We start from the raw sequence: 23,331 nt of genomic DNA, 5'->3' as shown, positions 1-23,331 counted from the left end.
TCATTTTTGTGTAATTTTCAATATCAATTCATGCTAAGTGGTTTATTCTTGGCTTCCTAAATTTCTATACATGCCTGTCCATTCATAGGCAAAATTTTTTCTTCACAACATTACCATACTTTCATATTTTATACCAATGTAACTGTAACATATGTGCATATATTCCCTATGTTGGATATATATATATGAATGCATACATATCCATTACTTTATCCATTCATATGTGCATACAGTTTAAAAATTTTGAGTTCTTAGGTTATGTATGTGCTTACATTTCCAAAGGGAATATTGTTGATGTTTGGTCTTTTGCTTGTATTGTAATGCTAAATACTGCCCCCCCAAGGCCTAGATAAGCCCATGGACAAGGGAATCTTCATGTACCCAAGTGACATATGCAAGTGACACTATAAAACTTTGCCCCCCCCCCCGACCAAGTTGCCCTGATTAGTGAATAAAAAGAAAGTCAGAGTTCATGGGTTCCCAGGCTTGGGGTTAGAGGAGACCACTAGGGAGAGAGAGGGGGAAGAGAGGAGGAAACCACCATGGGGTGAGTTATGAATACAGGAGCATGAGAGTTGGCCAGTTGGAGTTAAGAGCCTCTGAGATGGATCATAGCAAGGTATAATTCAGGGTTAATAGTGGGAAAATAGATTCTAATAACAAAGAGGGTAGATACTTGCCTGGCTTTAGTGCTGATTGGGCTTATTATAAAAATAAAAGTATGTGTCCTTTGTCTAGGAACTGAATGATCAATGGCAGGTAGAAACCCAAATTTGAAATTAAATAATTATTACAACAAGTTAAAAACTAATTATTAAAATATTTAGTTTAGTATTTTAAAATTTATGTGCATGTGTCTATGTGTGGCTATTTGCATATGCGTGACATGCCTGTGTAGGCCAGAATAATGACATTGTAGCCACTGAAGCAGAAGTTGCAGGTGGTTGTAAACCACCAGTTATGACAGCTGGGGTTGTCAGGAAGAGTATAAGAGTACACTTAACCATTTTTCCATCACCTCTGCCATGTTTTTGTTTTTTATTTTTCTTTTGAGGCAGTATCCTGTTAAAATAGTAGCACACTAGTCTGGTTAGACCCTATGATCAGCATGGCCCAGGGATACTCCTGATTCCATTTTTCCCTCACAAGGCTTGGGTTCCTGTAAATGTTACATTCCTGGATTTTCATATGGATGATGAACTCAGAACATCATGTTTGTGAAGAGAGCACTTAGCCAACTGAGTCATCTCTCAAACTGTTATCTTTTTATAAATAACCTTCCTATTTGTTTTGAGCAATCATTTGTTTTAATGCAATGACTAACACATAAGAGGTACTCTTGAATAATAACAGAAGCACTGACTATTTGTCATAAACTATTGACTTATAACTCTGGTTGCATTTTGAAACCCTCCAGAAACATTTTGTATATTCACTTGAACAACAGCCTCACAAAACATCTGCACTATGGTTTGGGCAATGTCATTGGCAAAAGTAGCCAGGTGATTCAGACACACACAGAGGGAGGTGGTGGTTCTATTTTTCTAGAGCCCTTGTTTGCTCTTCCATAAGGGAAGATGAGATACTGTAAACAAAAAGTCTTGACAGTACATTGCACACTGAGCTAGAGGGGGAGTTCTAGTTTCTGCATTCGATTTTCATGATTGCAACTTCGGTCCAATCTTCTCTGTTTGGAGTCTAACAAAGAGAAGCTAGAAGTCAGTCTCCTCTCTCATATTCACTGGCTTGAGGCAGAGTACTCTGGCTCCCCACCCAGTCAGAAAAGGGCAGGTATAATTAATCATTACAGAGACTCTCTCTCCAATAAATGTCTGTCTAGAAAAGAGGTAACTGCCCTAAAATTAGACCCTCAGCCTCCCCAGAAATGGATAAGGAGTTCCCAGATTATGCTGACCTGGTACCACACAATTTGAGTAAAAATGAGACTAATTGTCTTGCAAAGCACATTTAGAACTCTATTAAAATGTATCAACATGTATTTTTTCCTGAAATCAAAATGGGACTTCCCTGCCTGACTCTCAGCTTTCAGTCCTGCAGTCCTGTAGTGGGGAAGCTCCTCTCAACATGGATCTCCAGTCTTGTTCTTTAGGTAATACTGTAAGACAGTATGTAAATCTGAGCTTAGTACATGGTTTGTTGATGCCCAGGCAACACCACAGTGTCATAGCTGGCATGTGAGCCTTGGCTGATTTGTTTCTCAGCCATTTTTTTAATACTTCTCCATCCTCCTCACAGCTTTGCTAATAAATCAAGCTGCTGTTATAGCAGTAACAAGCATGCTGAATCCTGAATTCATTTGAGTTGGGTTTGGACCCAAGTATTTTTCTTTTCCTACTATATGATATTGGGAAAACTATGCAATTGCTTTGAAGATTACCAACTCTGTTTGGTGGGGAAAGGTTATAATTCATACCTCTCTATAGTTTTGTTATGGATTGATAAGATAATATGCCTAAAGCAATTAATAAAATTTGGTACTAATTTATAATTTATATTTTATTATAATTATAATTTATAATTTATAATTTGATTAATGAGTAATCAAATGCCAGTATTAGAACAGTAATTACATCAATAATCTCTCCACTGTGCTATGGTGAGACTTTTTTCCTTTTTAGCTTAGTACAGCCTGTTGGCATCCCAAGGGCTCAGTTCCAGAAACATGTGCATAACATCTACAGATGTTCAAAATTTTTGGTATAAAATGACAGAACAGTGATTCTCCCCAACATCTAATATGTTGTAAATGCTAAATAAATAACTACTGTAAGTATTCTTTGGGAACAATGACAAGAAAAACACTCATGTTCAGTGCTTAAGCAATTTTTCTTCTCTTTCCTCCAAATGAATAAGAAAAAAATCTATATTTTTAGATGGATTTTCAAATAATTTTTTGGTTATTATATCAGAGGTTAATCTGAATTTTCATTATAGATACCATTATAACAGCAACCTTGTAACATCTATCATGGAATAAACCTCAAGAATAAAAACTAGTTTATAAATCAGAATTTTATAGAGATTTAAAATCATAAAATATTAACAAATTAAATCCTTAGAAGATTATATCAATACATCAATAATTGAGTACAAAGCATTTTAGAATGCAAAGGTAAATCAAAATAGAGAAAACATAAGATAGTTATTCTAATACACCTATGTTATTTTCAGTTGGGATGCATAAATGAGAAAAGACCAATGAATATGGTATACTTGCTTACAAAATTTTATATACATTTGTTTTTACGGTATCTTTATATGTTTGCACAGGAGTGTGTGTGTGTTTATGTGTATGTGTAGGAATGTATGTGGATGCACTCATTTATGTATAAGGAGGCCCAAAATTGACATCAGTGTTATCCTAGATAGCTTTAACCATCAACCTGACATCCACCCAAGAAAAGCTTCTCGAGTAATTGACTAGATTGTGTCTAATGGCATATCAAAGGGGATTTTCTTGGTAATATAAGAATGGCAGCACACTGGTGGTCTCAGACTGTACTTAAAACCCTGTTAAGGCCGTAATCAAATCATCAGGTGGCATTCTACTCCTTCATGGGTTCTGCTACACTTCGTTGGCAATGAGTGAGATCTTTGGTTAGAGGTAATGCAACGGCAAGAAACTTATCTTCAGATTCCTTTTTGAATTTTTGCCCAGGCTTTCTTCAATGATGAGTTGTAATCTGGAAGCTTGAATAAACACTTTCTCCACCAAGTGCTTTGGTCAGAGTGTTTTTATCAAAGGAAGAAAAAGGAAACTCTAGAGGTATTACTCAGTTGCTCTTCACCAGATATTTTACAGCAAGCTCTATTGTAGATGAGGAACTCACTATTAACTAGTCTTGCTAGTTATATTGCTCTAGGCATGCCTTCTTTCTGCATCCTGTCAGGACTGCAGATAGCTACCACATGCTCCTCGCAATTACATGGGTTCTAGGGATCTGACCTCTTGCCTTATGAGGCAAGAATTTTTCACACTGAGCCATCTTCTTAGCCAGGACACTCAACTATTTTTAATCAAGAACAAGCTTATGAGACTAATCAGATATTAAAATTTTAGAGGTTATAATACTAATCAGATATTAAAATTTACAGGTTAAATTCTTTTCACAAAGAGAATTTAGTTCTCAATATTAATCTTTATACATCATAAAATCAATATCAAAATATACCTAAATATCTAACATTATATTGGTTAAGTTCACTTTGTATAACCGACAAATCAAGTGTAACTACTCTAGTTTTACCAGACAAAGTACTAACCCATAGTACTCTCTATATTGTAGGATTATATATTATTTATGTTCTTATTTTAATTAAATACATTTAATGTATACTTTATATAGTAATATTAATCTCACAGTGAAATTAAATGTATTGAAATATTTTAATAAACATTTTATTAACTTGTCATGAAGCATGTTTTAGTACCTCTTTATGCTGACATATAAAATGTAAATAATAAAACAAGTATTTAAAAAAAACTAAGGCATCTTTTTAGCCCTATCCAAAAGAATTTCATTCTTTTTAAAATTCACATTGAATAAATATTCAATGTGAAGGATGGTTCTGTAGATGGAGTGATTACATACAACCATAAGGACCTTAGTTTGATTCCTCAGACCCCATGTTAAAAAACAAATAGTCATAGTAGTACATGCTTATAGTACCAGCTCAAGAGGGCAGAAACATGCAACCTAATCTTCAACCTCCAGATTAGTGAAAAACCCTTCCTCATAAGGTTGTACAATACCTAATAAGTATCATTCAAGGTTGTCCTGTGCCCCTTCCATGACATACAATTACATACATGCAAGAATCCATACACACTCACATGTTGTCTATACACAAGTTCATAATACTCAAAAATTTCACAGGATGGTTATTGGCTCTTATGACAGAGCATGGTCCTAAAACTTAGGAAGGCTTGGGTTGAAAACTCAGTACCTCCAACAACAACAGCAGCAGCAACAACAACAAAAACAACATTAAAAGGTACACTAAGAATTACTTAGTGGATCTTAGTGTTAGAGGAACATGTTGACCAATAAATGATGGGAAGTAGTTTTGCTATAGACTTAACCTCCCAGATTTATTTCTGGACTATGACTTTGGACAAGACCCCTGTATAGACAGAATAAGAAAGTTTCTCCTTAGTACTCAAAATATCTTTAATCTAACACTTGGTTTCAAGCTTAATCACTATACTTACTCATTCTCCCATTCAGTTGAGCTGAGCTGGAACTTCTAGTGAGATCTGAGGAACTGGAGAAAGCCATTGGTGAGAGGAAAGAGGCCAATGGATCATCACAGTTGTCTGCAAAAATGGTGAGAGAAGGAGAATTCAGATTCTATAGGCAAGTAACATTTTCTGAAGAGGGAACTTACAATGTAGACACTCTTTTACTAAGCATCTGTTCTAGAAAGGTTAGGAATTATTTTTCAGTGTGTGTTTTTGAAGTTACTTCTCCTAACCCTTGAACATGGTATGACTTCCTTTCATTAATAGAGAAATAAAGGCTGAAACAGTTCAAGCTCACAACACTAATAAATAGTATAACAAAAACTCACAGGAAGATTTGTTTGGATTGAAAGCCTAGCTACCCATCCTTTCCTTTAGTTGAGCATTTGAATGAAGCCTCATAACATGTCTGTGCTTAGTCTATGAGAAGGGAGACTCTTATAAGGAGTCATTTTACCTCCAATCTCCAGGTTCTAACAACCCTTGTAATTAATGTGTCTCAAAATAGGATACCTTTAGATTTCTTTTTCAACTTGTGTGTAATCAAGTGGGAAGTGTGCTACTTACACATGTGCTCACTTGTATTACAGAAAATGAAAGAGAATAGCCTCAGATGTTGTACAACCTTGAGCTAGATGGAAACTTCAATAGCTAACTTTCTAGCCTTCTCTGGTGAACTTCACCCTAAAGATGTTTTAATAATACTAAACATGATAAGGCCATGGACAAATACATGTCTTGACAACAGAGTAATATCCCTCCAAGTTCACATTAATCTATAGCCATGGGATTTTAGATTGAGGGACTTGCTGTTCACATTTAGCACATATCACATACATATCTGGTTTGAACATTTGTGCTCACCAAAACTATCATTGAGATTTAGTTACCATGAAACCAAACTAAGAGGCCGGATCTTTAAAAGCTTCACCCTTGTTGTGAGTTTAGTATTTCAGAAGTGCAGTTGCTCATCCTCTTTCCTCCAGTCATATAATGACTCATCATGTTGACCTTGTTGCATACTGCAACCTTGATATCAGACTTCTCATCCTTCAGAAATGTCAGCCAACAACCTTTTATTATAAGTTACTCTGTCTCAGATAATCTGTTATAGCAGTACATGGCAGGTTATAGGACTTAGTCATTAATGAGTTGTAGTGCTTCCACGAGGTAGTTAATGTGTTTTTTGGTTTTTTTTTTGTTGTTGTTGTTATTGTTGTTGTTGTTTTTTTTGGAGGGGATTTTTTAACAATGGATCTACTGCATAATAAAACTCAAAAATAGGTGTGTGGAAAGAGTGGGTTGGTGAATGATGAAGGCAAAGACTGATCAATCAACCTATTAGCTAACCCCACTAAGCCAACATTCCTTTCTTGTTTTTATTTTGTACACAATTGATTCTCAGGGACATTGAAAAATGACTCCATAACATCTAGACAGACTTTATTCAAAACAGATTTGAAATGTGCCACTCCACCCTCATAGAAGAGGAGGAGGGGGGTGGGATAAGGGGTTTCTGGGTGGTGGGGGAATGGAGTAAGGGGATAAAATTTGAAATGTAAATATAATATTCAATAAAAAAAATAGAAAGAAAGAAAATACTGATAACTTGAAGAAAAAAAAAAGAAATGTGCCACTCAAGGTAAATTTTCTGTTACGCAGTCACTTGGGAGGAACTGATCTGATATTTGAAAAGACCATTTACATAAGATCTTGATTGTTTATCCAGCCAATTCTTCCAAAGCTGTTTTACAGGTAATTGCAGAAAAAAAATTAGAAACGTGAGGCTTAAATTCATGTTTGTTAAGTATGTTTAAAAATCATCTAGTAAACTGGGTTTCAGGTGTTTCTCAAATGCAAACATCTAAAAATGTTTGCCAAGGATGAAACGGAGGCATATGACAGCTGGAGTGGCAAATCATCAGAATCATATAAATGGCAGCTTGGGGTCTCTGGGGATGGGGTAAGCCAGCAGGAAAACATGGCCCATGTTGCTGCTGCTTTACTCATAAAACAGGATGGTGGTTGAGAGTTGCATATGCACCACACAACATGTGTTTTGATCCCTATCTTTCCGCCTTTTCTGTTTCACTCTTTTTTTTCTCTTCTCTTACACACACACACACACACACACACACACACCATATATATATATATATATATATATATATATATATATATATATGGCAGACATTGCATTTGCTTATGAATCTTTTGACATCAAGAAACATCAGAACAACAGATATAGCTGGAGGCATAGCTTATTTTGTGCTTGCTATGCAATAAGGACCTGATTTCAATCACCCAGGTAAAATTCTGGATGCTATGTTGCCCTCTTTTAATTCCAGCACTGTGGTGGAAGAGACAGTGAATCTCTTAGGGTTGCTTGCCACTGAAAATAACAATTTTTTTGTTGTTGTTGTGCTCCAGCCTAGCACAATAGGAGATTCTGTCTTGAAAGAAAAGGTAGACAGTATCTGGTGTTCAAGGCTGACCTCTGACCTCCACAGACACAAACAGATACCAGAATGCATAAGTACTTGCAAACCTGTACAAGTGCACACTAGATCATGAATACACACACACACACACACACACACACACACACACACACACACAAATGCACATGTACACACACACAGAGTGAAGTTATCTTTTTCTGGTTCTGATAACTTTTCCATATGTCATAGATGACCTTTATAAGTACTGTACACCTAGCTCTGACCATCCCCTAAGTCTTTCTTATCAGGTTTTATAGAATAATCACCCCTTTATTTTTCTACGCATTGGTATTTTGTATTTCACAGAACTGAATGTACTCCCTTAAAAAAATGGAAGTCAGGTCAAGCCACACATTGCTTAGAAAACAGACCTGGTGTACAATCTTTTACCTTTAATTGTTAAAATGCCTGAAATGTGGAATTATAGGTATGACCTAATCATTTTGCTTTTGCTCATCCTTCAATGGGCACTGGAGATAGATCTGAGAAAAGCAAATTCATACAATATAGTTGGCTTGCAGACCATTCACAAATATAATTGTATGAACAGATATACTGCAGGGTAAGCTTTAGTAACGGTCTAGCACAGCTCAAGATATTTGTATGGCCTTCTGTGTTCCCCTCACAACTTTAAGAGGATCTGATCTCCAAGAATCCATTGCCTTTACAACAATAACATCCCAGTTTCTTACTGTCTATTTACACCTATGGCATTTCTAAGAACAATGTTTCACTTTATTCATCAGAAAATCTATGCACCTCTGTCAAGGGAAAGGCCAGAGGAAAACTTTAAGTTTCTTGTCTTTATAGACCTGGTGTGCTTCAAGAATGGATTTTAAAGAATTCAAACGAATTAAGATTTCATGTCCCAAAACAATGATAAAAATAGAAAAAATTCAAATCAGAAAGAAGAGAGGTCATCCTACCTTCCATCTCGAATAAGAATGTGGTTTCTTCTGGTATCTCTATGTTTACCCAATAATCCTGACAGAAAATAGACCAGGCATGGGAGCTTGGAGTTCCCAGTTCCTGGATCTGTTGCTTTTCCTGACAGTGTCAGAAGACAATCTAGGTAAGTGGAGGAAGCTGTGTTTTCTGTATGTCAAATACAAGGTCATCTGAGCCATATCCTGCTATAAACTATGTGATGGAATAAGAACCGGGAAGCAAAGCAGTCAGTATGGAGCCCATATGAGCAGACATGAGCACAGGCTTCTGGGAATATCTGATGCCTTCTAAAGGAAATTGAACAGTTTTGTTGCTGACAGCTTTTCTGTGCTAAGGGCTCAGAGTGAACCAAGGACACAGAAGAAGTGCAGAAGAGAGAAAAGTAAAGACATATGAGGAAGATATTACAAGGTGTACTCAACAGTCAACACTCAGCATCCTGGTAGAGGCTGGCTTGACTTCACACCCAACATGTCTGGAAAGGAAGGAAAGGAAATGCCATCTGTTCTGGCACTCCGATGGGCTTACAGCAAGCCTACCACACTGTCTTTCAAATGTAGGCTTCTCTGCTTCCTCGATTTTCTAGTGTTTTTACCAAAGATGGATCCCCCTCCTCTACCATATTTTTGGTGTGTGTGTAAGTGTGTGTGTGTGTGTGTGTGTGTGTGTGTTTAAAGAATGTAAAATAGGAAGAATCTTGATCTGGAGGGAGTTTCTATTTGTGAGATGGTGTCTATGTAGCTCAGAATCTTTCATTTGAAATCCATCTTCTTCAACATCTGAGTATCAGACTTTCTAGTGCAGGAGACTCTTTTTAAGTTTCAAAACAAGCAAACAAACAAACAAACAAAAAACAAATTATTGAGGAGCTTTGATGATTAGAATTAGTGGTCAACTTGGCTGAATCAATAATCACTAAATGCCCTTCTGGCTAGAGCCTTCTGCCTTAGCATATCACCAGTTTGTCTGCGCCTCTGAAAACACCACAGTCTGAAGGCCTCCAGGAGTCCACTGCACACAGGGCAACTGACAGGAGCCTAGCATGGCTGCCCTCTGAGAGGCCCAACAAGCAGCTGAAAGAGTCTGATATAGATACTAGCACCCAACCAATGAACAGAAATTGGGGACCCCTGTGATTGAATTAGGGAAAAGCTAGAAGAAGCTGAAAAGAAGGACAGCCCCAAGGGAAGACTAGCAGTCTCAACTGACATGGACCCACAAGATCTCTCAGACACTGAGACAACAACCAGGCAGCACACACCAGCTAATATGAGGCCCCCAACACATATAAAGCCGAGGACTGCCTGGTCTGACTTCAGTATGAGAAGATGCACCAAATTCTCTAGACACTTGAGGCCCCAGAGAGTGGGGAGATTTGGTGGGATGGGGGCGGGGACATCCTCCTGGAGATGGGTAAGGTGGAGGAGGAGGTATGAGATGGGGAGCAGTTGGGGGAAGGGGGTGGATAAGGAGGGAGATGAGGACTGAACTGTAAAAAGGGATAAAAAATAATAATACTAAAAGAGTCACTAGTAGTGGAACCTCTTGCACAACTATCAGGGAATTTCTTAGGTTAGTTGTAGCAGTAAAACTCACCCAGAATGTAGGCCGCACTTTCTGGTATTACCTAGATGTAAGGTCTAACAGAAAAGCTTTTGCTTTTTTTCCCCGCCTTTCTTTGCATCTTACTGACAAGCTCATCTATCTTGTCAAGAGTTTGTCTACTCCATTGTTGCTGAAACTATTAATGCCATCCTTCACTGATATCATGATTCAGCGTCTATGCTCATCAAGTGTGGAGTGCAGGACAATAGTTCTCCAAGAATCCTTCAGGCTTTTGGTACCAGATTTCAGATGCTGGATCACCACTGTTCTGTGTCAGATAGAGGATGCTGAAGCACCATGATCCTGTACCAGATGGGGTATGCTAAAGAACCAGCCTTTAGTACCAGATGGTAGTGCTGTTTATCTGAGCAGATATCTGTCCTACGCTTTTCCAATGTTCAAACAGCCATTGTTGCTCACACAGATGACATGTGAATCAATCTATAAGTTCCAATTTAATATATAGTCATTCTACATTCTCTTTCTACAGAGTTTCCTGACCAGGACAGGAAGTGAACATCAGATTTTTCTTATGTGCAGTTCCAATGCACTGTTCTGAGACAGACCATAGGGATTCTTCAAAAACTGTGAGGCAGATATAAGTTAATATACAACAAACTATTTCCAGAATGAGCTCTCAAATTCCCCTTCCTGTGGCATTCCTTCCAAATCTCAGCAATTAAAATTCAAGCCTCAACTAAAATTTTTATGACTCAGTTTCCTTAGAAAATGGCTATTCTCTTTGCTGTTGTCTCTGTTTTAAAGTGAATTTTAGGCATCTGTGTGTCTCTCTGTGGTCTATGTTGATATGTGGACATGTGTGTGGGTGTCTGTGAAAGGCAGAACAGAGGTTCCCTGACACAGGAGGAGCAGGCTTCTGTGAGTTGCCTGACTTGAGTGATGGGAACTGAACCCAGTTCCTGTGCAAGTGTAACAAGAAGTCTTAACTGCTCAGTTTCTCTCCAGCATTCTACTGTTTTTCTTTTATTACTTAAAAACAAAAATGCCAAGGCATTTCTGCCTGCCACTGCAGACATGGCGTCGTCCCTGGGAGGGATATTCACCGGGTAGCCTCCAGGTCCTCTGCATCAGCCGCCCGGGCTCCCAGGCCAGACATTGCTTCTGCAAGCAACTCCTGGGGCTCCGAGACCCTCTAACAGCACTTTGTTGGACGAGTCATCATTCGACACTTGCTTTGTTTCCCTTGAGAGTCAGGATTATGTCAATGGGACTGATCAGGAAGAAATTCGAACTGTTGTTGATCAGTGTATCCAAAAGTTTTTGGACGTTGCAAGACAGACAGAATGTTTTTTTCTTACAAATAAGGTTGCAGTTGTCTGTCCAGAAACCAGATCAAGTTATCAAAGAGGATGGAATGAATTGCAGTGGAAAGATGTACTGGTCCAGAAGCACTTGACAAAGCTGAGGCATTGGCAGCAGGTGCTGGAGGATATCAATGTGCAGCACAAGAAGCCAGCTGACATCCCTCAGGGCTCCTTGGCCTACCTCGAGCAGGCATCTGCCAACATTCCTCCACCTCTGAAACAGACCTAAGTACTCCTGCCTGTGGTGCAGCCCTGCAGTCTTGCCAGACACCTTTCCTAACAGATGCGGCGTATTGGAAGGACAATGTTGGATAATGAGTTGGTATTAGAAAAATGGAAGAAATTCATCTTTTTGTTTCTGTTTATCTGCATGTACACTCATGGACCTGATACCTCACATTGCAAATGTAGGGATAACTTCACAAGTAAGAACACTGCATTCCAAGGGTCTTCTTTCATAGCATGAAACAACACACACAGCATGCAGGGTAGGTGCACCATTAACACAGTGTTTTAGTTACTGTTCAATGTTTAAGATGCTGCTGCTTAAAGTAACCTTTTTCTGTTGCCAACATATATTTTTATTTGTTACTATTAAAACATGAATAGAGTTATAGGTGGTAGTAAAGTGAATTTGAATTGTGTGTATAATCTTGATTATTACAGTAAATGGTCTACATATGGGGATTTTGGAGCTTAAGATATTCACTTATATTTATTGGCAAGATAAAATTCATCTTTGGATTGAATATATAACAACCTACTTTGTTTAAAAGATATAAAGTATAAATCCTCACGAATGTCTTTACTGGTACTTAGTGGTAATAACTCAGGATATTGACTTCATTTATTCTTCACATTGTAACCTATGATTTCCCTTAGCAAACAATGAGAATAAATAGTGTGGTTTTCCTCTTAAATATGTCCCTGTCTCATTTCTCAAACATAAAACCCAAGGACAAATGGCTTTATAATGAAGAGACCAAAATACAACAGTTCTTTAAAGTACATCAGTACATCAGTAAAACACAGAGAAGCTTATCTTCTGTGTCTGCCCTTCGACTTCACATTATAACAATATGCAAACATATGACTTTGCATCATCCTATGGGCAGTCAGAGACAGAATGTTTGGTACAAGAAGACAGTGGACTCAGACACAAACCAGAGGTAAACCAGCAAAAGATCTTCTTACATTTTAACAACAGGTGCTGGCATGTGTCTTGGTGGTAAACAATTGATTATCCAGCATAAATCCCATGGGTCAATTCCTAACAGCAACACAAAATTTGCTTAAATAAAAATAAGGTTGAAAATTTTGTGCTATTGAATAATTGCATGTAAGACTGAAAATGACATGGCCTGAGATACAGGGCTGTGGACCTGGAGTCATGTACCTCTCTGTCTGGGGTCAGCAATAGCACAATTCCTCGGATGCTGGGTCAAGTTTTCATTTTGTAGAGTGACTAACCAGCAAAAGTCCTCTGGGTTCTCAACAGTAAAGTTCTGAGATGTCAGGAATAATAATAAAAACAGAATAGAGGAGACTGTCATAAGAATGAGGACTTGGCAACATCCACCATGCACACAGAAACTATATTTTTTTTTCTTCTAAATTTTCAATCAGGATCAATGTGAGTCTTTAACTATTGACAGACTTAAACCTGGTCTTCAATAAAACAGTAGTAACTAAGACTTGTGAACTGACTACTTCAAATGAATGTAGCTCTTTCTCAGATTGTACAAGGATATACTACAATCACAGCCATAAATTGCTTTCTTATTGGATTACACACTCAGGCTAGTTGTGCTTTTATTCTGCTGTAGGTCTTTAATTTTTATTTTTGGATGTTCTATACTTTTGTACAGTGTAGATTATTACATCCATTTGCCACTAACTTCCCTGCTATTCCCATGATGGTTTTCTATACCACCACCCTCCTAGGTTCATATCTACATTCTATTTGGTTGTTTATCATCCTTAGTCCAACTAGTGCCCCCATATGGCCATGGGTAAGGTGCTATGCAATGGAGAAAGAGTAACACAGTGAAACTGTTTCCACAAAGAAGAGTGACTCTCCCACCCTTAAAAGCAACTGACAATATCTCTTCCAATAGGGGTGCAAGCTTGGGAGCTTCCTACACCTTTGCTGGAATTTTGACTGGCTTAGTTTTAAACAAGTCTTGTATAGATAGCTACAGGTTCTGGAAATAATGTGACCAAAAGCTGTGTCATATTCAGAAGTCCTGTTGATAATTGTTAACTTTTGCTTTCATTCAAAGATAAAGAATATCTTGTTGTCTTCCAGCTACTTCAGTTTATTGTTTTCAATTTTTGTCCTGAAATCTAACTTGTTAATGGCTTAATTAAATTTAACAAAGTTTTTTTTTTACCGATTTTTTAGGATGTTTTTCAACATGTATGGTTAGAGATTAACTTTGTATGACATGGTAAATCAAATGAATGAAAACTGCAAAAAATAGACTCTATTCTAAAAGAGATCACAGGGTTGTGACATATCCTATTCTGAGAACTATGAAGAACAGTGGATTCAGCAAAATGCCACTCTCATATGGGGAACATGATGCTCTCTAGCAGTGATAGGGCTAGAGGCCAGGGAGCCAGAGAACTCAACATAAAGGTAAGTCAGATATCTCTGTTGAAAATAGAATGCCAAGCTCACACACCTGTTACATACAGGGTTATCAGTGGAGCAGAGTTCCATTTGTTCCCCCCTTGTTTCTTAAAAATGGAGGTCAGACAAAATTTGCAAATGATCTTATTTGTTAAGATAGACCTGTTTGGGGTAGAAAGTGAGAATAGTAAAATATATGATTCAAAAGAGAAAGGGACAATAATGGTGGTCTTAAAGTACAAGCAGAGATGGGCCAAGGAGATAGGGAAGGGCAAAAGGCATTAGAGTGTTGACAAAACTATGTATGAAAATACCTTAAAGAAAACTGTCACTTTGTATGCCAATTAAAAAACTAAATTGAACAGAATTAAATTAAAAAAAAATATAATGACCTATACAAGGCATCTAATAACAATGTTCAATCATCAACATGCTGAGTTCACAAAATAGGATACCATTGGGAGAAGTAGTTAGTTTTAGAAAGAGAGATGAGAGAATTCCATATGACAAAATGTACATGTGCTACTGGTAAATTCTTGGGGAGCAACAGGCATTGTCTTAAACTATGTAAGCTAACTGTGAGCCCACTAGACTCCAGTGGATAGTTTCAAACTCATGGTCACAAAGACAGTCCAGATTAATATGAATAGGCCAAAGAAAAAAGAAATAAAAATATAATATAGTAAAAAATGTCCATCTTGCCAAAAGTAATTTGCAGATTAAATACAATCCCCATCAAAAGTCCAACTCAATTCTTCATAGAGTTAGAAAGAGCAATTTGAAAATTCATTTGTAATAACAAAAAAAACAGAATAACAAAAACTATTCTCAACAATAAAAGAACATCTGGAGAAATCATGATCCCTGAACTCAAGCTGTATTACAGAGCAATACTGATAAAAAAACAAAAAACAAACAAACAAACAAAAAACCCCTGCATGGTATTGGTACAGTGACAGGCAGGTAGATCAATGAATAGAATTGGAGACCCAGAAATGATCCCACACACCTATGGTCACTTGATCTTTGACAAAGGAGCTAAAACCATCCAGTGGAAGAAAAACAGCATTTTCAACAAATGGTACTGGTTCAACTAGATGTCAGCATGTAGAATACAAATCGACCCATTCTTATCTCCTTGTACAAAGGTGAAGTCCAAGTGGATAAAGGACCTCCACATAAAATGAGACACAAAGAAACTAATAGAGGAGAAAGTGGGGAAGAGCCTCAAACACATGGGAACAAAGGGAAAAATTCCTTAACAGAACACCAATGGCTTATGCTCTGAGATCATGAATTAATTAAAGGGACCTCATAAAATTGCAAAGCTTCTGTAAGGCAAAGGACACTGTCAATAGGACAAAATGCCTAAATGGGAAAATATCTTTACCAATCCTACATCCAAAAGAGGGGTAATATCTAATATATACCAAGAATTCAAGAAGTTAGACACCACAGAACCAAATAACCCTATTAAAAAAATAATAAGGTACACAGCTAAACAAAGAATTTTCAACTGAAAAATCCCAAATGGCTGAGAAACACCTAAAAAATTGTCCAACATCCTTAGTCATCAGGGAAATGCAAATCAAAACAACTCTGAGATTTTACCTCACACTGTGAAAATAAAATTTGAAAGCAGCATTGAAACAATAACAAAAAAATTCATGGTCAGCAAAGACCACCAACAATTTGTTAAATATAGTCATAATAAAATATTAAGTCCCTGCAGGGGCAGGGTGATCAAAAATAAAGGCATGCAAGGGTGTGCCCAGACAAGTCCAAACAAGCCCAAGTGAGTAATGGGCTATCAGGTGTTTACTTCTCTCTTCCTCCCTTTCTGGGATGTCCGAGGTTTCATTGTCAAAAGTATCTAGTCATCCTGCCAGCTCACACGTAGCCAGTTCTACAAGTTGCTGATGTTTGAAATATCCAATCATATGTAACCGCAGCAAATTTTCCCGCTCTCCCCAACCCCTAACCATAAATATCCCAAGTTTCCTGGGTTCTGGGTCGGAACCTCTATCTCCTGCGTGAGATATGTTATGTCCCGAGGGCCCTCATCATTAAACCTCCTCTGCAATTGCATCAAGAAGGTCTCTCGTGTGTCCTTGGGGTGTGCAGGCCTGGACTTGGGTGAGGGTCCCCTTGCGGGGGTCTTTCAACACAAGTCAGGATGGCTAAGATATAAAACTCAGGTAACAGCAGATGCTGGAGAGGATATGGAGAAAGAGGAACACTCCTTTGTTGTTGGTGGGATTGCAAGCAGGTAAAACCACTATGGAAATTAGTCTAGAGGTTCCTCAGAAAATTGGACATAGTATTACCTGAAGATCCAGCTATACCACTCCTGGGCATACACTTAAAAAATTCTCCAACATATAACAAGGATGAATGTTCTACTATGTTCATATCAGCCTTATTTATAATAGCCAGAAGCTGGAAAGAACCCAGATGTTCTTCAACAGAGGAATTGATTCAGAAAATGTGGTACATTTACACAATGGAGTACTACTCAGCTATTAAAAACAATGAATTCAAGATGGGCAGGAAGAAAAGTGCATTGCTTTTTATAATTCATATTCCATGATAGGTAAGGAAGGCATTCTTGTCAAAACAACCTAAGACTGGCTCAGTCTTGATTATGAAATTTAAAAAGGGGGAGATGTGGAGAGCTTTAGGGGCTGCTTGGAGAGAATCTGACATTGGCCAAGGACAAGGAAATGGGCTTCAGGCAGGAATCTGACATTAGGCTAGAACAAAGAACTAATTTCATGCAGGGATCTAAATCTTAGGCTAAAACAAAGTAGTACTTTCAGGCAGTAATCTTAATATTAGGCTAGAACAAAGCAGTAAGCTTCAGACATGAAAATGACTTTGGGCTAGGACAGGGAAGTTGGCTCAGATATTTTGGTCATCCTGATAAACCCTTAGAAACACTGATCAAGGGAGTGTTCATGGAATTTTGTTTATTGCCTTGCTTCTTCTTTGACTATTTGTGTTTATTGCCTTGTTTGTTCCTTGACTATTTGCATGTATTGTTTTGCTAGTTCCTCAACCTAGAACTGACCTTAATACTTGCATGTAATTAAAATGGTATAAAAGCAGATTGGAAAAAATAAAAAAAAAAATACTTAAGAAACAATGAATACATGAAATTCTTAGGCAAATGGATGGAGCTAGAAAATATCATCCTGAGTGAGGTAACCCAATCACAAGTGAACACACATGGTATGCACTAACTGATAAGTGGATATTAGCCCAAATGCTTGGAATACCCAAGATACAACTCACAGACCACATGAAGCTCAAGAAGACCAAAGTGTGCACTGAATCAAATAAATAGACCAAGTGTGGAACAGAGACTGAAGGGCCATCCAAAGACTGCCCCACCTGGGGATTCATCCCATATACAGCCACCAAACCCAGACACTATTGTGGATGCTAAGAAGTACATGCTAACATGAGCCTGATATAGCTATCTCCTGAGAGGCTATGCGAGAAACTGACAAATACAAAGGGAATCTTCACAGCTAACCATTGGACTGAAATCGGGCTCCCAAATGGGGTCTTCAATGGGGTCACCAATGGAGGACTTAGAGAAAGGACAGAAGGAGCTGTAGAGGTTTACAACCCCATAGGAAGTACAATGATATCAACCAACCAGACCCCCCAGTGCTCCCAGAGACTAAACAACCAACTAAGGAGTACACATGGAGGGACCCATGGCTCCAGCAGCATATGTAGCAGAGGATGGCCTTGTCAGGTATCAATGGGGGGAGAGGCCCTTAGTCCTTAAAAGCTAGAGGCTCCAGTGTAGGGGAATTTAGGGGTGGGGAGATGGGAGTGGGTGAGAGAATGGGGGAGGTTACACTCTCATAGAAGTAGGGAGGGGGGAATGGAATAGGGCATTTGGGGTGGGGGATACAGGGACATGGGATAGCATTTGAAATGTAAATAGAGAACATGTCCAATAAAATAATAAAAAATAATGAATGTAAAAAAAGAACCTCTAGAGAAGAAAGGAATGATGAGAGAAGGAGAGAAATGTAAGTGGAGGATGAGATTAAAACAATGTATGTGTGTGTGTGTGTGTGTGTACACCCTGGTGCAGAAGTACCAAAGGACAAATGTGATCAGTTGAAATTAACAGGTTAATTAAACCTTGGTAATGAGTATACTATAAACTAGTTCAAGTGGCAAGAGGTTTAGTTTGGCTAGAGATAAGTATGATGGATGGGGACCTCACCCTCACTTCTTTGGAAATGACACCATTACCTATGTATAGTTGAGATTTTGATAGTTCTCAGTGAAAAGTCAGTTTGTGCTAAGACTTCTGAAGCCATCTATCATAAAGTTTATTGCTAATACCACTAAGAAATCAAAGGTATAGCTGAGTGCCTCATTCCTATAGCTTCTTTCTATGATAAATCATCTTTTCATGATGATTTATCTGTTTGTATGCATCTCAGTCCTGATGACTTCTATCAGTCACAGTTTACATGGGAGCCAGCCTTTAACTAGAACAGCAGCTATTCTAAATTTCATAATTCAGGAATTAAAAGAGAGTGAGAGAACCTGTTCAGTTCAGGGACAGCAAAGCTAACTGTGGGCAGTAGAGGGCCATGCAACACAAAGACGAGATGCTACTAACAGGAAGGCAGCTCAGTTGGACACCTGACTTTCATCCAGGAACAGATTAAATACAACAGAAAGCAGGTCTATGCACCCCAGGGCTCCCATTGTCTCCAGAATATTCACACTTTAGAGGAACTAGAAAGAAGCTGAACCAACACTGTTTATTTCCCACTTTTTGTCCCATCTGTTGTATTTCCTTCTTCTTTTTCTACAATTTCATTGCATTTTAATTTTAGTTTTAAAAAAATGACATACCAAAGCATATTACACTTCTTATATTTGTGTAGTTCTGTTTAGTTTCTTTACCTAGCCACCAACTACTTTTATTTTTCTCTTCTTACTTTCTCTTCTTTTTCAAAAATTCTAATCCATTGTTCTCACTTTCTCTCTTTTACTTAATCTTGTAGTTTCCTCTTTTGCTTTCCCTCTTTTTTGCTCCATTTTTGGTTTCATTCATTTACTATTCTCATGTTTAACTGCAATATGTTTTAATTTTACAATACAACCTAAATTTTTTTTTTTTTTTTTACCAGTATCTGTTCCATTGCACCTGTGGGAAAATCTTTTGAGTTTTAATTTATTTCAATGTGGTTTTCTAGATTGTGTTCCATTTGGTGATATTGCTGAAACCTAGTGTTTTCCATTCTGAATGTCACTAGGTACTGAATACTTAAGAAAAGACTGATTACCAGGAAGGTCTTCAAATAAAACAAGAGAGCTTCTCTACAACACCAGGAACAAACCTTAACACAGAATGAAACATAATGTGGCAAAGAAAGTAAATTTACTTCCTCAAGATGTCATGCTTTCTCAGATACAATCCAAAGATACTGAAAAGGCAGTGGATTCAAAATCTACTCCAAATGATTTCAAGGGAAAATAAACAACCATATCAATAAAGAAAAAGAAAATCAAATCAGAAAATGCATAAGAAAGTCAGGAATGTAGAAGCCAAAAGGAAAAACCAAAACCAAGCAGACATGTAAGTTGGAAATAAAAAAGCTCAGTGATAAACAAAAATAGTAGAAAATGTCACAAAAAGACATGACAAAGAATAACGGAGGCTACCAAAGATAGAAAATAAAGTCAACAAAACATTACATTTTGGCATCAATAGAGACAAATAAGAACAACAACAAATGACTCAACATGACAACAGAGATACATAGGACAAGAGTAAGTAATTATACCTAAAAACCCATGGAGTAAAGGAAAGGAATAAAATAAAAACTGAAAGAAGAGATGTCTGTTCTGTAAAGTGATATCACAAAATTTACCCAATTCCAGAATTGACAGATAATGATGCATAGGATCAAAGTTATGTGAGATCTCCTGGGAAACACAAAACTTATTTCAGGAACAACTTATATGTTCCTAGTACACAAACATGAAAGGTATCTGGAATGAAGAGAGTCTGATTATATAGAGCTCAGAAGTTTTAATGTACAAGTCATGCGAAGCAAATTAAATTTTATAGCTGTCACTACCACCCCATTGCTGAGAAGGGTAATTAAGCAAACCTATCTCCTCTCTGTGCTCGGGACAGAAAGGACGATGTTTCCTTTCCAAAAGGGAATTTCAAGCAAAGAGCTGCAGCCACAGGCAGAGAAAAATGCTAGTCCAAAGCAAAGGCTCAGTTAGTAGTAACTATAACATGTGGTGATAATAGACTGTGAAGACTGCTAAGTAAGGGGATGATATGTAAACTGTGGAGACATTTGAATCAAAAAAGCTGTAACATGATAGCTTTTCTGTCTTACCACCAGACCCTTTGTTGACTTGAAATTCTGTATTTTATATTCATGATAGAGCTATTCTTTACCTAGGAATGGTCACTACTAACATTATTGTTCATGAACACTCTGGTACCATTTTTTATGTGGTTCTAAACTAAGTGTTTACTCTGACAAGACATTATCTTACTGCTGTTACACGTCTGTGCGTGTAAGTTAGTTTGATACAGGAGCAAGTAGAGGAATTCCATAAATTGCTCCTCAACTTTTCTTTTTGAGAGAGACTCTCACTAACCCCAAAGCTCACTATTTGGCTTTGGTTGTTGGTTAGGTTAGTGGACCCCGGGCATCTTTCAGGGTCTACCCCTCAACTGTGAAGTTATAGGAACACACTGCTGACTCAGCTTTTAAGTGGATATTAATGATTCTAAGTCATGTCCTTTTGTTTACAGGTCATGGAGCCATCTCTCCAAGTCTTAGAAAGTCCTTGTCTTACTGCAAAGGAAGACAGAACAGAGCTCACAGCTGACTTCTCAATACATCACTGTAGATGTTAATATGGTATTGTTTGAAAGTATATGTATGCCAGAGAGAAAAACCAGATTTAATTTGTGGAAATACTAGTTTTAAAACAAAACAGTCAAAACCCTGGGTGAGTTCACTGGGCCAAAGTATGGACTGTGCTGTGTTACAGCAGTATTGATGGAGGTGGTTGACATGCTGGATGACAGAGTGAGATCTGGTTCCAGCAGTGCCCAGCCATTGCAAACAAGATTCTCTTGTATGGAAAATACAGCCACCTGACAGCCATGTTCTATAGCCTCTGTGGAATGACTGGCTGCTTCCCTAATGTAGTGCTTTTTGAGACATTTCCGGACTCTAGATGATGATTATTTTGGGGACAGACTAAAAATAAAAAGCTGGCAAAGTACTTCAGCATGTTCTACTTTTTCTTATAAAATTTTCTCCTTTCTTGTCCTAAATCACAACTGTGATTCTTGAGGTAATTCTGGCCATAACTATAGAAAATAAAATGTTCTTAATGTTAATATCACTGAGACAAGTCCATGGATTCTCTTTTATAATTTGAAACTATCAATAAATTTTAAGTTAGCAAGAATTATAGTGAGATGAATTCAACCTTCTTTTTCTACCCTCCACTAATCTCTCCAATTATGAATGATTAGATTAAAAACTGCAGGAAAACCCACTGTATTGTATTCACTAAATATCTTTCATTTTACAGAAATTCTTTAGCAATTAAATAACAGGAAGGGGACAAAAAGACACACTGGAAAGCAATTATAACCCTGGGAAAATTACATGTCATTGCTCAGTACAAAGGCTGGCATGTTTCAAAATGGTGCACAGAATATTTGTGGAGGAGAAGGAAGCAGCTGAAAACCAGAAAATTTCACTATGGTATCTTCACAACCCACAAGATATTGATGTGCCAATCCATGATTATAACATCATTATAATTGCTTTTATTGCTGTTTTTTTTTCTTTCTTTTTTCTTAATATTTTCAGTATTTTATTTTATAAGTTAAATGGTCTTGGCAATGAGTAGGTTTGAAATTAAAATTTTTTTCTCTCATTTTTTAATGTGTGTGTATATCCTTCGTGTACATGAATAACTGTACGCTCATATGTCTGTGTGCATTTGTGTATCTGTACATGTGGAGGTTCAAATGTGCCGTTAGCTTTTATTGAGCTGGAATCTGTCAACTGAACCCAGATATTGTTGATTTGCTTTGTTAGCTGCCCAGTGTGGACCCACGAAACCCTGTCTGTAGCTCAGCAGAGCCTGAATTACAGAGGCCTACAACATCTACTCAGCTTTTCTCAGATTCTAGAGCTCTGAACTTCTGACTTAACACTTGCATGGCCATGGGTCATCTTTTTGACCCAGTTAAGGGTTCCCTCAGCCCCTGTCCACACAAGATTAAGTTTAGCATAGATTGCACAATAGTTTAAAAATCTCCCATGAGGCACTTTCCTCGGGATAGAAGACAAAATATTTTCTAAAAGAGCTGTAGCTCTATCTCAGGTAGTTAAAGTCATGGGTTTGGAAGAGAAAAGGATAAAAAACAGTTTTGGTTAAGGATTCCAGACACAGTTTTTCAAGTACTAAGATACAGTGTACTTTCTTTAGAGTCTGCAAATTTGTTCAGAATAAAATCTAGCTTCTTCATTTATGTGTGTGTGTGTGGGTGTGTGCCTTTGAGGCCAGAGGTCAGCATCAGGTTGTCATCCTAAATTGATTCCTAGTTTAATTTTTGAGGTGGGATACCCTACTGAGCCTAGAGCCTTCCATGTTCTTTGTATCCCATAGCTGCCCAACACTTAGTACTAGTCTTTTCTTTACATGAAATTTTAATTTAGTGGTAAACACAGTGTACAAAAACAGTTAAGATATGGATGACTTCTAATTGAAAGGAAGAATATTTATCATAAAGATTGTCATGGTTCTGGCTCCATATGGAGTTTCCAACTGCCTCTTATAAATCTGCTCCACAGTTCCATGAATTGAACTTGGATCTACAAGGCCCAAGGACATTGGTGATCTTTTTTTTTTTCTCTATTTTTTTCTAACTTATCTCTTCATGGAAGAATACTTTCTGGCTCATTCAGACCTCTGGCATCTGCCAACCCCTTGGGATAGCACTGAGAGCTGGGGAAA

At 37.6% G+C, this 23,331-nt stretch overlaps 1 protein-coding gene and 1 pseudogene across 5 annotated transcripts in view; one reads left to right on the top strand and one right to left on the bottom strand.

The window, feature by feature from the left end:
- Positions 1–23,331, bottom strand: part of LOC117716170 (contactin-associated protein like 5-2) — a 737,433-nt gene that overhangs the window by 580,578 nt on the left and 133,524 nt on the right. For all 5 annotated transcript variants that reach the window (XR_013113069.1, XR_013113068.1, XM_076941723.1 and 2 more), the window contains exon 2: positions 5,234–5,338. Coding sequence is in view for 3 of the 5 variants with exons in the window: in XM_076941723.1 (XP_076797838.1) it covers positions 5,234–5,338 (105 nt within the window). In the remaining 2 variants the exon portion in view is untranslated. The remainder of the gene's footprint in view (positions 1–5,233; positions 5,339–23,331) is intronic.
- LOC117716171 (mediator of RNA polymerase II transcription subunit 28 pseudogene) lies at positions 11,353–11,871 on the top strand (annotated as a pseudogene).

Source organism: Arvicanthis niloticus, chromosome 10, assembly GCF_011762505.2.
Source record: "Arvicanthis niloticus isolate mArvNil1 chromosome 10, mArvNil1.pat.X, whole genome shotgun sequence".
Classification (NCBI taxonomy): Eukaryota; Metazoa; Chordata; class Mammalia; order Rodentia; family Muridae; genus Arvicanthis; species Arvicanthis niloticus.
This window is presented reverse-complemented; position numbering and strand designations above follow the sequence as displayed.